Genomic DNA, 15,746 nt, shown 5'->3' with positions numbered 1-15,746 from the left:
AACATTAAAATCTTCCTCTTGAATCATCCTATCTACTTTTTCATTTTCAACAAAAAACTCTTTTTAAATTTTCAGAACCAGACCATATTGAAATGACATGCGAGGCATAAGTTTCAAATAAAAAAGAATTATCAAAAATTATCAAAAAAAACAAACCCAAGAAAACATTTTCGAATTGATAATTGAAGTCGGTTGAAAGATCCCGCATCAAAATCCGTTCTGCAGTTTTAAAGATCAAAGCATACAAATACGGAAAGAATCCGTTTTTTACTATGTAGTGACTCAGGCTACGCCCTGATTGAACCGGTATATCCATAAAAAATAACGTATATAAATATGTATAATAATATATGTATAATAAGAACATAATTCAGAATATATACATTTTCATGCTACTAAGAATTTCACCATGGAGTATTGAATGTCTCTCAAGAAGCCTGACCGAATCCGATCTTCGTCAATATTCAATATTTTTTACTTGGAAACACTAGTCTAGCCCTATGTAAATTCTAGATAAATTAAAAACGTTTCGAGATAAAAGCACAGAATGGCATTTGTTTTACAGATACAGATACAGAACACTAAATTATAAAAATAATTATTACGCAATAGCTGCGGCAATCAATAACGTATCATTCAGATAATCAGCATAAAAAAATAGGAACACCATTTATTTTCGTCCGGCGTCGCGGGTAGAGCCCATCCGTGTAAATATAGATATATTTCATAGCCGATTTGGGCATAGAAGAATAAAAAGGTGAAATTACACAAACTTTTGTACTCAATACAGTGACACGAAACGATCCTCGGATTTGTTTAGTTTGTGGAACGCGATTTCAATAACATGTGACGATAAGTGGTGTTGTATTATGCGGATCAAAATACGTAACTAATGGGTAGGTTTGAGTGTTTGATATTCTTTATACCTCATATCAAAAAAGTGCTTATTGACATATAACATAAGTCCAATTCATAAATTATCCGCTGACAACCGAACTTTTATGTAAAATGGTTTTCGTTCACAGATAATAATATAATATACTAGGTTTCGGTTGATGGTGGCAATATGAATATATGTACAATATGTTTATACGGAATTAATTAGGAAAAGTAACGATTTGTTTTGTATAATTTATAATTATAAATGGCTATGTGATATCTTATGTAGGATTGGGCTTCAATGATCAAGGGTTTGCATTTGCGTTTCAAAGTTTCGAGGTCCGATGCCTTAATGAGAGCAGAATTGACTGTCTGGTAGGGCCATCCGATCACCAACTGGCTAACAAAATCGTTGAAACAAATCTGAATTGCTTTTTCCCGTGCCCTACAAGAATCACACTTATTAGTAGTATTAGTCTTATTTACATTAAAAATTAACTAAAACAACATCGTTATTTAATTGTCTTATTAAATTGCAAGCATTCTATGACATGTTGCTCATTTAATTTGAAGATATAGGTTCGACCGACGAAATTGATAAGAAATAATGAGATATACTTTACGAGTTCCTGCTATGATATTATAAAATAAACGGTTTCAGACGAAGGAGTTATATTCCTGCTATTGCTGCTTCCAGCAACAGTATGGGGAGGAGTTCTTCGGGACGTCATGGATGACCAGGAAATCCCATGTCGTTCGTATACAGTAAATGATTTGGTGTATTTGGACTGCTCCGAACAAGGCATCAGTGAACTACCAGAGGGATTAAATTATGAGGTAAGGTTAAAGAGATACTGTTAAATATGCCTTCGCATTTTAGTGCTTTGGAATTTTACTTAAATTATTAAAGAGCATATGAATTTGAATGTATAATATACACATAAGAAATATGATTTACAAGCTTTTGTAAAACAATACAATTGTTTTATAATAAATAATGGAAAACAAAAAACCAAAAAGTAGAAAATTAATTTAATATAATCTGTAGCCAAAAATGTAGATTTATATATAACACTTACATTAACTATTTATTTTCGTTTATTTCAGGTAGACGCACTCTTGTTATCCAATAACAACTTTATTTCATTTCCGAAAGGTTTAGAGAATTTTTTAAAACTCAAAATATTGGATTTCTCAGGAAATCGTTTGTCAAGGCCTCTGCCGCTCTACTTCGAAAATTTTGAAGCCCTTAGCACATTAAACTTATCGAATAATAACTACGATTCTTGGGTGGAAAGTGAAATGACATTGAATTTTAAAAGATTAGATCTTTCCAAGAACAAAATAAACAAAATAGATGAAAACGCCTTTTCGAAGATGTCGAGGCTGTCTTTCTTAGACTTATCTGAAAACAGATTGTACGAAATATCAAAAACGATATTTTCCTACGCAAACAATTTAGATACTTTAATATTAACAAGAAATTATTTCTCAAGAGTGCCGAGGTTTCAGTCGCATTCGTTAAGAAATTTATACTTAAGTAATTGTCAAATAGCATCTATAAGCGAGACATCTCTCGCTGATATGAGCTCTCTAGTCCTAATCGATTTATCCATAAATCAAATCGAATATATTCCTGATAATTTCGCATCGAACACATTGCAAGAGCTGGATTTGAGTTACAACGAGATTTACATGCTGACGGACCGTACTTTCTCGTCATTACCGCACCTAGCGGTTTTGGATCTGAGAGGGAATGAGTTCAGAGATGTATGGTCAACCTCTCACTTTGCCTCGAACCCATTTTTGAGGGAAGTACGCGTGAAGGGAAACCGTTGGAGCTGCGAGGGATTCAGCGTGAATTTGCTTCTAACTTACGAGTTCTTAACAAAGGATCCCCCAAAAATTGCAGATACAGCATCGCTTATTTGCTACACGCCTTCAAATGTGACGCAGCTGAGCTGGCAGCAAGCATATATTAGAACATGGCATGATGTGGACAGTACGAAGTCAATGTACACTACCATGGCTGTTATGATTGGATTAATTATAGGAATAGTATTGACTTCGCTCGTATGTCGAGGAATAATGTACTTGAATAAGTCTGAGCCGCCCCAGTCAAACCCAGAGACGACCATTCTTAACGGACCAGTAACCCAAGTCGAGGCGGTACAGACAAGAATACCTCTGATTGATGACTTGCCTCCCACTTACTACGAGGCTTTATTATTGCCTCGTTTAAATGCATCATTCCATTCGTTACCAGACTTTATAGATGAAGAAGAAAATACACGGAGAAATCGTCGTTCAAGATCAATAGGTGATTTGACAGAACCTAGACGATTAGGCGATAGGCGATCAGTACGACGAACACTTCGGTTAGCTTCAGAAGAATGATGGTTGAGCTAATACTACATAACCTAGACAAACAGACTTGTATTAGTGAATAATCTAACTGCTTGAGCAGAAGAGATTTCGCGCAATTATTTAAATTACATCAATATTTTAAGAAACATAATTTTTATTAGCTATTTTCAACGAAGATGAATAAAATAATATTATTTACCTGGAGTCCCCTCACTTTGACTTCACAAGGGAAATACAGACTTTATTATAGCACTATTAATGGTAGCTTCTAAACGCAATATTAGCACAATAGTCATCGGAAATACGTTAATACTATGTCAAAGATTACTAGATATCTACATGTACTGTGAGGCGACTAAAATTAATAGAATTTAATAATAATGTAGGTATGTGTAAAATGTGTGTCCAAATATTAGAAATTGTAATAGCCATCAGAAAATATTAATATCGCATGACAAAAATGAATTTGGTCGTAGAAGATTTCAAATTGTGTATTTATTTATATATAAAAATTGTTATATTATGTATGTTTCTTATGTTATATTTTAACTTATTAAAAATGTTGATTGTTTTATTAGTATCAAACTTAAGTTCATAAAGAATTAAGTTTATCGTAAATAAGATATTTTAAGACACTAGTTAGCGTGACTTGCTTTGTAAATAGCTATTGAGTATTTATGTAAAATATTTTTTTATTAATGACTTCAAATACAGCATAAAATATTTTTTATTCTAAATTTCTCATAATAATTAATGAATTTGGTACCGTTTATAAATTACCGAGAATAGTAAATTCAAATAATGTAAATAACAAAAAATAGATTTTTTAAACGCTCTTATTTTTCAGGAATGTACAAAGGATAAAATGTCTCAATTAACGCATTTTTTTAACAGCGCCATCTAAGTTTTTAATGAGAAAACTCTTAAACATGTGGGTGGGTAGATATATCCTGGGACCTGTAACCAAGCAGCAATTAACAATATAATTTACAAGATGGCACTTTAAAAATATTAAAAATTGTATAATCGGTATATCTATATATAGATAGATATAAAGAAATTCATCTACTATACTTAAATAAAAGTTATTTATAATTATTAAAGTAATACTTTTTACAGCCACCATAATCCATATTGTACTGCGAACACTATTCCAAGTACTCACTTATCAAATTTTGCGCTACGTTCCCTTAAAAACGTTATCATTATCAGTGATAACACGTCACCCATTAGATTCAACTCATACAATGTTATCTAGCAGAGAGTGTCGCACGTAGATATTAACCCCACCTATAGCTCTAATAAAACAACATATCAACTAGAAAAAACAAGACATAAAAATTTTGTTCTAATCAGTGAATATTGTGAAGAAGATAAATTGGTATGTATAAAATAAAACCATATACGAAATTAACGTTATATATAATTATTAAATTGGAAACCTACTAAATAATTAACTATCATTTGTTTATATCCATTTACAAAATCACTTCGCTAATTCCATGTTGCGATAATTAATCAATTTCTGTACTAATTTTCAGTACTTGTTAACAAATATTTGCTAAGGAGTATGTATTGTGGGTTTTAAGAAGATTTTTCGAGTTTGTTTGCAGTTTCGATAACAGGTGAGCTCTAGTAACGTTAACGACCTAAATTTAAGTATTCCACAACTGGCCTTTATCAATGGCTGATAAAGATGATAAAATTGTTTTAATAAGTTGTACTTTTGTTGATATTTTCTTATTGTCAGTAAATTGTTCACGAAATTGGGCCAGTTACCGTATTTGGATTAAGTAACGTGACGGGAAAGAAATTGGACAAATTACTTGCTTCAAATGAACACCTGAGTATGAGTCAGAGCGGTGACATCGTGATGTGATTTCTTGCGATCTATACGTAGATTCATTTTTAACTCTAAATTATATGGTATTGAAAATTATAAATTAAGTACTTGTTCTTATTTTCTGTGATTAAGGGTCTAGATTAAATCCTTTGGATAGGCAAGTGTAGAAGAGAAATACACAAAAAAACTTTTTTATGTTTTTCACGTGTCTTTGTAAATATATACACAATTCTTTCAATAATAAACGTTTCGGCTATGCTCATTAGGTTATTGTTAAAGATCATTTGGTTGCTTAATGTTTTTTCTTTCAGATAGTAATGACCCAGAGACGTAATGCTTCTATTGAAATTTTTTCTTGTTTATATTCTCGTTCCGTTAGCAAATTCAGAAATATTGGATTTCGATGAAAGTGCGAGTGATTTTTGCTACCTCTGCATTTGCAATTTGGACAAAACCATTGTAGACTGTTCCAGAAGAGGATTAACCGATCTTCCAGATGGAATCAATAGTAAGGTAAACAAATTAACATTATATACCTAACTCCTGACTAAACAATCTAAACAATTTAATGGTAGAAAACTATTATCTTTAAACACTAGGAATTTTTTTAACAACTCCTGTTGTTTTGTTTTATTATTTTTATTATATAAAATATCCAGATCATGTATAAATTCTATATAAATATGGCCCAGTCTTGTACTTGTAATGAAACGCAAATATATTTTCGATTACAGGTTCAGAAGCTTAATATTTCAAACAACGAAATATCAACATTTCCAAGAGCTTTTAGTCAATTATATAATCTGGTATCGTTAGACATAAGTGGTAATCAACTAAAAGAAATACCAGCAAATGGCTTGAATAATCTTACAGCGCTAGAAGTACTAAACTTGTCCAGAAATAACTTTGAATCATGGGTGGACCTCAATCCAAACGATGTATTGCAGCCAACAACAAACTTGAAGACATTAGATTTATCTCACAACAAATTTAAAACACTGGCGAATTTAGCAAATCAAGAATTACTCATGAGCTCATCTTTGGAGACTTTGATTGTGGATAATTGCGAAATAGCGTCAATACATGGAAGATCACCACTAAGTGGCCTTACGAATATACGTATCTTTAAAATAAACAACAACCCTCTGTTGAGATTTCAAAACTTAGTTTCGCCGACTTTAAAAAGTTTATATGTGAGCAATTGTAAACTTTCTTATATAAATCCAAACGAGCTCTCATATTTACCGTCGTTAGTATATTTAAAAATGTCACATAATTTTCGATTAGAAATCTCATCGACGGTTAACACGCTTTCCTCAGTGTCATTAAGATATTTGGATATATCATTTTGTAACGTTATTCAACCCAGCCTAAAAGGATTCCCAAATTTAAGGAAAGCTATAATTAATCATAACATGATAAGAATATTACCAAATAATGAGTTTGTGAACAATACCAAATTAGAATACTTAGATATGTCATACAACAACATTGGATCAATTACAAGCGACACTTTCAGAGGTTTAACTTCTCTCAAATACTTAGATCTTTCATGGAATGAAATTGCGCAAATACCAGAAAACAGTTTATTAGAAATGCCATCACTTACACAAATAATTTTGTCCAGGAATTATCTTACAAGGGTGGGTCACTTAAAGTCGACATCTTTATCTATTATAGACATGAGTTCCTGTGAAATTAATATGATAGGGAAAGACTCATTAGAAGGTTTACCATCCTTGATAGATTTGAACCTATCGCATAATCTAATATCAAATATTCCAGATAGCATTTCATCAAACTCCCTCAAATATTTAAATCTTAATTATAACAGACTTAGCTTTATTGGAAACTACACATTCTTTATGTTGCCTCGTCTAGCAGGCCTTGGTGTTGTTGGAAATAGATTTACAATTATATGGAGTAGATATTTTTTTCAATCTAACCCATACTTGGAGAGACTTGACTTGGGTGACAATATGTGGCGTTGTGATTGCGACGATGACAATATGTTTGATTTTTATGAATTTGTCACTCTTGAGCCGAATAAAAAAGAAGAGTCGTATAATTTAGTCTGTCATGGTCCACTTGATGTAGTCGGACAAACTTGGCTTGAAGCATGTTATTTTACTTGGAATCCTAGTGAAAGAACTGGGAATGCAACAAATTTGATTTGGTTCATCATTATAATGATTGTCGGGCTGGCGTTGTGCCTTGTTTTAGTAAATGGAATTAAAAGTTCTATGAATCGTCGTTTGACGGCCATGCAAGCTGAAAGAGAAAGACAGGTTGAGGAAGCCAGAGATCGACTAAGACAAATGAGGATTCGTGCAGAACAAGAAGCTTTAATTAATACGCCCGATCCTAGAGATTTAATTGCACCACCCACCTATGACGAAGCTCTCTCTATGCCTAAACTTAATGTATCTTGTCATTCTCTAAACGAAACTGGTACAGGCAAGAGCAGAAGAAAACGGGGAAGAAGGAAAACAAAATCAAGTGGAGATTTACTCGAAGAAACCGAAAGGCATGGGTATGAAAGGGATACTGATGAATTGGAAATGACGGAAACGGCAGATGATGGCCGGAGGCGACGTCGTCGGAGGTCTAGAAAATTCGGAAGCCATGAGATAGCAGAATTAGATCAATCACCCGGAGTAAGAAGAAGATTAATGTCTGATAATGGCACAGATGACAGCGTGACAGTGCATGTTGAGGCACAATTAGAAAGACCCCATCAGACTAGAAATCGCAGACGTTCAGTAGACGATATACCTACAGAAAGCGATTTTTAAAATACCAAGGTTTTGTAACTGTACTAAATGTTATGTATATTTATTGTTAACTTTAAGTTAAAATTAAACAAGAAGAATATTATAAGCTTTTGTTAATTATTAATTGACTAGCTGCGCCCCGCGGATTCACCAGCGTAAGTCCGTATCCCGTAGGAATATCGGGATAAAAAGTTGTCTATATGTTATTCCAGTTGTCCAGCTGACTACGTTCCAAATTTCTTTACAATCGGTTCAGTAGTAAACACACACACACATCCTTACATACTTTCGCATTCATAATATTAGTTGAATATATATACATAGTAGGATAGGATAGGAAGGATAGGATTATTTCATTATGACATTGATATGTCCTATTTCTACTACAGTTCTTCGGAATGATTCAGTATTCGGTAATAAAGTCTTGTGTCAGACGTAAATCTCGTTCCGAAGCTAAGATTCTTACAGAAAACATGTAATTTCAGATAAACTGACTGATACATGTAATTTGTCGCCATATTTAAGTACAAAATCACAGTTTTTGAGTCGGTATTTGTATTAACGCCCTCTGTAGTTGAATGTGTGATATATCCTAATTAACGGAGGGTGATACATGCTTCGTGTAATACTCTAAAGATGGCGTCCTAGTAAAAAATATTGTTAAGTGCAAGACAAACTTTATGAATCACTAGTCTCTCATCCCGGCTCCACCCGGATTCTCAACTCAAGAACTGTTTTATCCCAAAGGAACATTAAATCGAGATAAAAAGAATCCTATCACACAAGCATACCCTGTCTGTATACCAAATCATCAAAATCCGTTCAGTAGTTTCAGCGTGATGGATGGACAAACATCCAAACGAACAAACTTTCACATTTATAATATTAGTGTGATAAAGTTAAGATCCACTGACTTCATTCATCATGGGTGTAGCCATGGGGGTTTGAAGAAGTTTGAAGTTACGAGGGTTGAAGCCCAGGTAGTGGTTCGAGTTACGACCCGTTATTTATATTTTTCCTATGAATATAATGGATTACTGTATGAAATTTCAGCACCTAATTATTGTATTCTTTATTACAAATGTTTCACTTAAATATATTTTACTAGCTGAGCTTGAAAACTCTGTTCTGCCTCACTCTTGTCATTTTGGGGTATGAAAAATAGATGTTGGCCGATTCTCAGACCTACCCGATATGCACACAAAATTTCATGAGAATCGGTCCAGCCTTTTCGGAGGAGTATGGAGATGGAGAATTTTACATATATAGAGATTTACCAATAAAGTAGATTTGATTCCTTTTTTTCTATCTGTATATCAATTGGCACAAAGCATTTATTTATTTCAATATCATATACGGCTTTATGCAACCAACTCTTATTTTTTGAAAAGAAATAAACGATTATTATTATAACTATCTGATGTTTAATAAGATCGTTGAAACACCAATTGGAATGTCAATTCAAACGCTTTCATCTCCCCCTTTGCAGACATTTTAAGTCCCATATACGGAGAATTAACAAATAATAAATGAAATACTTACTACAATATATCCTTACTTAACATCGTATATAACGTAACAAAGATGTCATATAATGTAGGATTGATTAATTGGCAAATTCCTAAAAATGTCAATTCAACATGTGCCTATGATTTTTGGTAGGAATATTTAGGAAATAATGTTGTATTAGCGATATGTACATCCCAAATAATATTATATTTATGCCAAAGTAATTCTGTCAGCTTATTCTTTTGACTATCAATGGTCCTCAAACTAATTTTGCCTGACGCGAATGAGCTGAGGGCTTCAACAAATTGAGTACTCCCACCAACTCTTTCAAATTTCCCAACAGAAAATACAGAAAAAAGACTTGACATCCGTTCATTTCTCATATCTCGTGTTTCGTTGATTAGGAGAAGGGCCTTACGTATTATAATGAAAAACACATTTTCAATCAACATTTTATATCGTTCAAAATAAAATTACATCATTTATAAAACTTTTTACAATGGAATATTTATTGTTCTTGTATTTGATCTAGATTAAGATTCTGGGTTCTTAAATAAAACGATTGGTATAGAAAATAAGTCACAAGCACAGCACAACAAGCACAGTTAAAGGATCAGAAAATAAAACCGGAATTTATTAAAATTAAACGAAAAGAAATTTTAAACAAAAATAACCTATTAAAATTATAATTAAATATACAATGTATTTATATAATTTGCATACATATTACGTAATAGCGTTCATTACTTATAATAAATGGTATCACATTCTTAAATACTAAATTTAATAAAATTACTTAAAGGAACTTATGCTTTAACCATGAATAAACAAATCTCTCTTATGAAGCTAAGACAATGAAAACGACCGTTCGTTGTTATATCGTATAATATATGAGTTATGGATACAACATGTAAGTACACAACCATTGAAAACTCATAATTGTATCCGAAAAATAAAATAATTATGTGGAATAAATAATAAATGTACAGGGATGCGTCACCGAGAAACAAGATATTTAAAAATGTTTTTAATCCAAAATGTAACTCTACTAATCATGGCAACATTTTATACACGTATAAAAATATTTCACTTATCGCACAATATACTCTCATAAATATATTATACTACTAACAAGTTAAAAATAAAGGCACTGTCGACTACAAACACACTTTGGCAGTACTTAATACACAATCATTACCATCATACCAGCAAATACGCTAGTCCATCTTTTGACACACATACGTAAAATCACAGATTTTGCCAATAATAGAATGTTTGTTAATTGACACCGATATTATATAATATTATACAATCCTTTCTTGCTGTTCACAATTGAACTAAGTTTCAAGTGGTCGATTTACGTGCGGTACCATCCAACGATGGCGTGATTATAATATCTCCTGCATTCGACCTACTCCTTGTGACTAACACTGGCGTTTTCGGTTTTGGAGTTTCTGACATTTTTATGCGAACGCGCCCCATGTCGGGCGAGTAGACCGGTACATATTCTCGAGATGGTGACAAGAAGTCAGAATTTGTTCTATCCCCGTTAATTAAAGGTTGAGAGTAATCCGAGTCAGCATTTCCATTCAATCTTGGTGTGTCATCATCAATAGGAACGAAAATATCTTCACTCGAAAGGGAGTTTCTATCTTTCCCGGATGTAGGTGAAGCTGGTTCTGATTCAAAGGAAGTTTCTTGCTGTGAAATTGGATCTTCAATTAAATTATTATCTTTAGAACTGCTTTTATTTTGATTTGTATCTCGGGGACTATCCGTTCGCATTTGTTTATCATCATCATGTTTCACACCATTTGCTACGTCACCATTTTCATTCTTCTTTAAATTTGTATCATGAGTTGGCACAAGTTCATATTTTCCATTGATCTTTTTATCTACAGGAGCCTCTACTACGGCTGGCTTACCTAGTAATGATTTATTCATATCTACCATTTCTTTAGATGCCTTTTCTACATCTCGTTTTTGCTGTCTAAGCAATCTCCTATCTCTTCGTTTCCGCATCTGTCCTTTTGTGATAGCAAAACCTATTAATCCCACGAGAAGAACCACGATTAGTGCAATACAAACATAAGTTCCAGTTTTATGTGGGGTGACTTCTTCTTCAGTACTGGGTATTTGACCTAACACCTCAGACGCTTGTGTAATACGAATTTGTTCAGACACAGTTGTGTCTCTAGTTATTTGCGGAGTAACTGGTTTTTCCGTGACTTCTTCAACCTCAACCTTTTTACTATGCCAGTCAGAACCACCCTCGTAAACAGATGGTGGTTTAGGAATAGGAAATTCTGACGTGGTACCATTATAATCATCGTCATCTTCAAATATTTTCCTAGGAAGCTCGGGGTTCAGTTCTTCAAAAACTGGTGTCGTTGTCTCTGGCAACTTCTCTGTTTGTTCATCGTATTCAAATCCAAAGAAACCTGATCCCTCCCCAGATCCTTCTGGACTTTCTGTAGTTTGAATATTGTCAGCCGGCAATATTTCTTCAGCAGCTAAAAGATTTCCAAGTACTTTGTGCTCCTGAACCGGTTCATTTATATCACTTACAGTAGTGCTCTCAACTTCACCAGAACCCTCTATATCATTTATAGGAGAAGAAGTTGATAAGCTACCTACTTTTATAAATTGCTCACTGTCATCATCCTCAGCAACAGGTTCACCGTGGATAATATTTCCATCTTCTAAATCATTACCGGCCATCATAGGCATTGATTTTAATGCCGTAGTCTCTTCTCCAACTCGCATTGCATCAATTGGCTGATCCCCCATCATCATGTCTAAAAATTCTAGTTTGGAGCTTTTGCATATATCTTTTGTTTTTAATTCTAACCATGAACGGCCTACAAATTTTTTTGGTGTGTGACACTTGACATTGTCAATATATACATTGTTGGCTAGTAATTGGTCCCGAATGATTAAATTATCACACGAACAATCCAGTGGATTGCCTTCAAGTTCTAAGTGTTCCAAGCTGTTCAAATGACTGATATCTGAAGGAACATCTTTAAGAAGATTGTTTGTTAAGTCTAAGGAACTGACACTTGTTGGTAGATATATCAGTGACAGTTTTTTTATCCTGTTATTGGCTAAATTTAGATGGACAAGTTTTCTTGCATTATGCAAAAACTTATTGATATCCGTAAGCCCATTTGTGGATAAGTCAAGTGTTACAACTTCACTAAGTCGATCTAGTTCGTGTGTAATTTTTGTAATATTATTGTGCGAAAGATCTAAAATATTGATGTTATGATGTTTTTGCCGAATTGTATATTTGTGTAGTTCAGCAATGTTGCTGCAGGTAGCTCTGTGCAGGCCATCCCGTGTGGTACTGCAAACGCAGCTATTCGGGCAGACGACAGCTAAAGTTGGATTAAGAAGTAAGGACACCACCAAGATGCAAGTAGATATATGAAGCCACGCCATTTTAATAGACTAGCGCCATCTGAAAAGAAGAAAAAAAATCCATTTAATATGACGTTCTATGTTCAAATAGTTTTTATAGAATATAAAAAACCGTTGATGTAATCAATGTGTGTTGCTAAAATAAACTTAATGGATAAATGTAGGACAAAATAATCTCTATATAGACCCCTGCGATCTAATGCGGGCAAATCGGTATCTCTTCAATTGTTGCAAATGCAATACAACGACAATGTGGATCTATGTTTCCTTTCGCTGTTGACAGCAACTGAACAATTTGTACGTCATTTATATCATATATCATGATCTTGGCAATGCCGGGGCGAAAGATTCAAGGAGACAATTTATTAAATGTGGTTTTTAAAATAAACCTAATAAATGTTGACGCTTTTTATTATTTTTATCCTCTTTTATTACTTTTTATATGACAGTAGTAACTTTTAACATTAAACATTTGGCCTTAATGAGAACACAATCATGGTTTTACAAAGCATAATATCAAAGTTCTAAGCAACATAACACAGATTATATATAATACTTTGTACCTATTGATTAAAAACTATAACAACTTCTTGATTTGCAACCTTGTATAGGTTTGCACTTTTTTTGCAATCTTATATTTCAATCAGCACCATGCCTGGATACAAAATTTTCAATAAAATCTGCTAAACAAGATAGAATGCCTCATTGTTTTAATTTTAAAAGGAACTAAATCATCTGGTAAGTATTCGTTGGACATAATTTAAAGTTAGCTAAATTGTAGCGCTATTCTCAGTACCTGGCAACTTGTAGTTCAATGTTACAGGAAATGAATTGTTAGACTTTAACACGAATGTGACAGCCGACATCGCAGGAGTGTTGATGAAAATATCACATAACTAGCTGCGCGGTTTCGGGATATCGAATATCGGGATAAAAAGCCTATAAGGTTATTCCAGTAGTCCATCTATTTAAATATCAAATTTCGTTGTAATTGGTTCAGTAGTTTTTGCGTGAAAGAGTAACTAAACACACACACATCCTTACAAACTTTCGCATTTATAATATTAGTAGGATAGGATAGGATGCGTAATTGACTTTGCTTGTCCTTTTTTGCGAATAGCACTCGGCAAGATGGCGAGATATAGTCACGTAACGTTTTTAACATAAGAAACAATGTTTTTTAAACCAATACGTAGTTTTTTTTTTTACTTATGGCACGGTGTTAGTAAGTATACCTCCAAATAATTTTAAATGGTGGATGGAATGGTGGAACAGTTTTATACCATTACAGTTATTTTTTATGCGGTATCTAAGGATCCTCAAACAAAGTTATTGTTGTAATAAATACTTAGTAACATACGATTTATTTCTATATGTTTTTATGGTTGGTTGGGTGGTTAGTATTTTGGTTATTTTTTTCTATATTGACAGCACGACCAGTTATATACTATATGTAAATATGTGAACTAAAATTTCTACAGATAACGTAAATACAGTTGTGATGATGTCGACGATTGTAGTTATGATCTTTACAAAGGGCATTTGTTGAAACCCCTACGTAACAGTTATGTAAATAGAACGAACATAATCCAGTACCGCTGATGTATTTACGTATTTATTGATCGGGAAACCTGAATAGCAAACGGCCTTTACGAGCATTACTGAATCGAAAGGCTGTAGCATTTATGATGAAACATTATGAGTCACAGAGGTCGATATACACAAACGCATCGGCTGGCCATGAACACCGAAACACTCCATATAAGCTACAATTAAATGTCGCTTGTTTTTATAACCGAAATAAATGTCGTGTTTCCAATTATTTACACAGCTGTGATTGGTTTGGCGGAAACGAACTTGGCCCATTTGTAGGGTCAGAATTTATGCATAATTTTTCACACAGGTCACAGATATTGTGAATAAATTATAAACATATTGTGGATATTAAACATAAATCACATTGTATGCATAATCCACTTTATTATATGAATTCTAGAATCTAGAGCATTCTGAATATCTTGCGTATTACACATTTCAGGTTGAATAGATTTCCCAGGCTATTGTTGTGGGCGAATTTTTCAATTCATTTATAATTTAATAGCTGCGCCCCGCGCTTTCACCCGCGTAAGTCCGTATCCCGTAGGAGAATAGGGATAAAAAGTTGCCTATATGTTATTCCAGTTGTCCAGCTGTCTACGTACCAAATTTCAATGCAATCGGTTTCATACTATTTGCGTGAAAGAGCAACAAACACACACACATCCTTACAAACTTTCGCATTTATAATATTAGTAGGATAGGACTAGCTGCGCCCCGCGGATTCACCCGCGTAAGTCCGTATCCCGTAGTAGAATCAGGATAAAAAGTTACCTATATTTTATTCCAGTTGTCCAGCTGTCTACGTACCAAATTTCAATGCAATCGGTTCCATAGTCTTTGCGTGAAAGAGCAACAAACACACACACATCCTTACAAACTTTCGCATTTATAATATTACTACGACTAGCTGCGCCCCGCGTTTTCACCCGCGTAAGTCCGTATCCCGTAGGAGAATCGGGATAAAAAGTTGTCTATATGTTTTTCCAGTTGTCCAGCTGTCTACGTACCAAATTTCACTGCAATAGGTTCAGTAGTATTTGCGTGAAAGAGCAACAAACACACACACACACATCCTTACAAACTTTTGCATTTATAATATTAGTAGGATATAGTAGGATTTTTAACGGATATTGCTATGTATTTTTTCATGTATTACCAAACTCTACATCTACGTTTGACTAATTGATATTAAAGAAAATTACGCGTAAAATTGCAAATGTTCTCACGTTCGGTTGGGCTTCAAATAGCAGAGCTATTTATCATTATAATAAAATAATAAAAAAGATTTATTTGGATAAAAACGTTACATCTGAATGTATATGAATCCTTAGGCTCCCGAACTAGTATAATAC

General features: G+C 33.5%; 3 protein-coding genes across 4 annotated transcripts in view; 2 read left to right on the top strand and 1 right to left on the bottom strand.

Moving 5' to 3' along the window:
• The first annotated feature begins 892 nt into the window (after positions 1-892).
• LOC119829379 (keratocan-like) lies at positions 893-3,276 on the top strand. Its single transcript, XM_038351849.1, has 3 exons — positions 893-896; positions 1,541-1,716; positions 1,987-3,276. Exons 1-3 carry the CDS (start codon positions 893-895, stop codon positions 3,274-3,276), a joined length of 1,470 nt encoding a protein of 489 aa, XP_038207777.1.
• An 899-nt stretch (positions 3,277-4,175) lies between these two features.
• Positions 4,176-7,884, top strand: LOC119829378 (insulin-like growth factor-binding protein complex acid labile subunit). Its single transcript, XM_038351848.1, has 2 exons — positions 4,176-4,181; positions 5,824-7,884. Exons 1-2 carry the CDS (start codon positions 4,176-4,178, stop codon positions 7,882-7,884), a joined length of 2,067 nt encoding a protein of 688 aa, XP_038207776.1.
• Positions 7,885-10,224: 2,340 nt separating this feature from the next.
• Positions 10,225-15,746, bottom strand: part of LOC119829256 (protein windpipe) — a 35,389-nt gene continuing 29,867 nt past the window's right edge. For both annotated transcript variants that reach the window (XM_038351671.1, XM_038351672.1), the window contains one exon: positions 10,225-12,835. In XM_038351671.1, the coding sequence (XP_038207599.1) occupies positions 10,717-12,816 (2,100 nt within the window). In that variant the 5' untranslated portion in view covers positions 12,817-12,835 and the 3' untranslated portion in view covers positions 10,225-10,716. The remainder of the gene's footprint in view (positions 12,836-15,746) is intronic.

Source organism: Zerene cesonia, chromosome 10, assembly GCF_012273895.1.
Source record: "Zerene cesonia ecotype Mississippi chromosome 10, Zerene_cesonia_1.1, whole genome shotgun sequence".
Taxonomy (NCBI): domain Eukaryota; kingdom Metazoa; phylum Arthropoda; class Insecta; order Lepidoptera; family Pieridae; genus Zerene; species Zerene cesonia.
The sequence above is the reverse complement of the archived record's forward strand: the minus strand, read 5'-3'. Positions and strand labels throughout refer to the sequence as shown.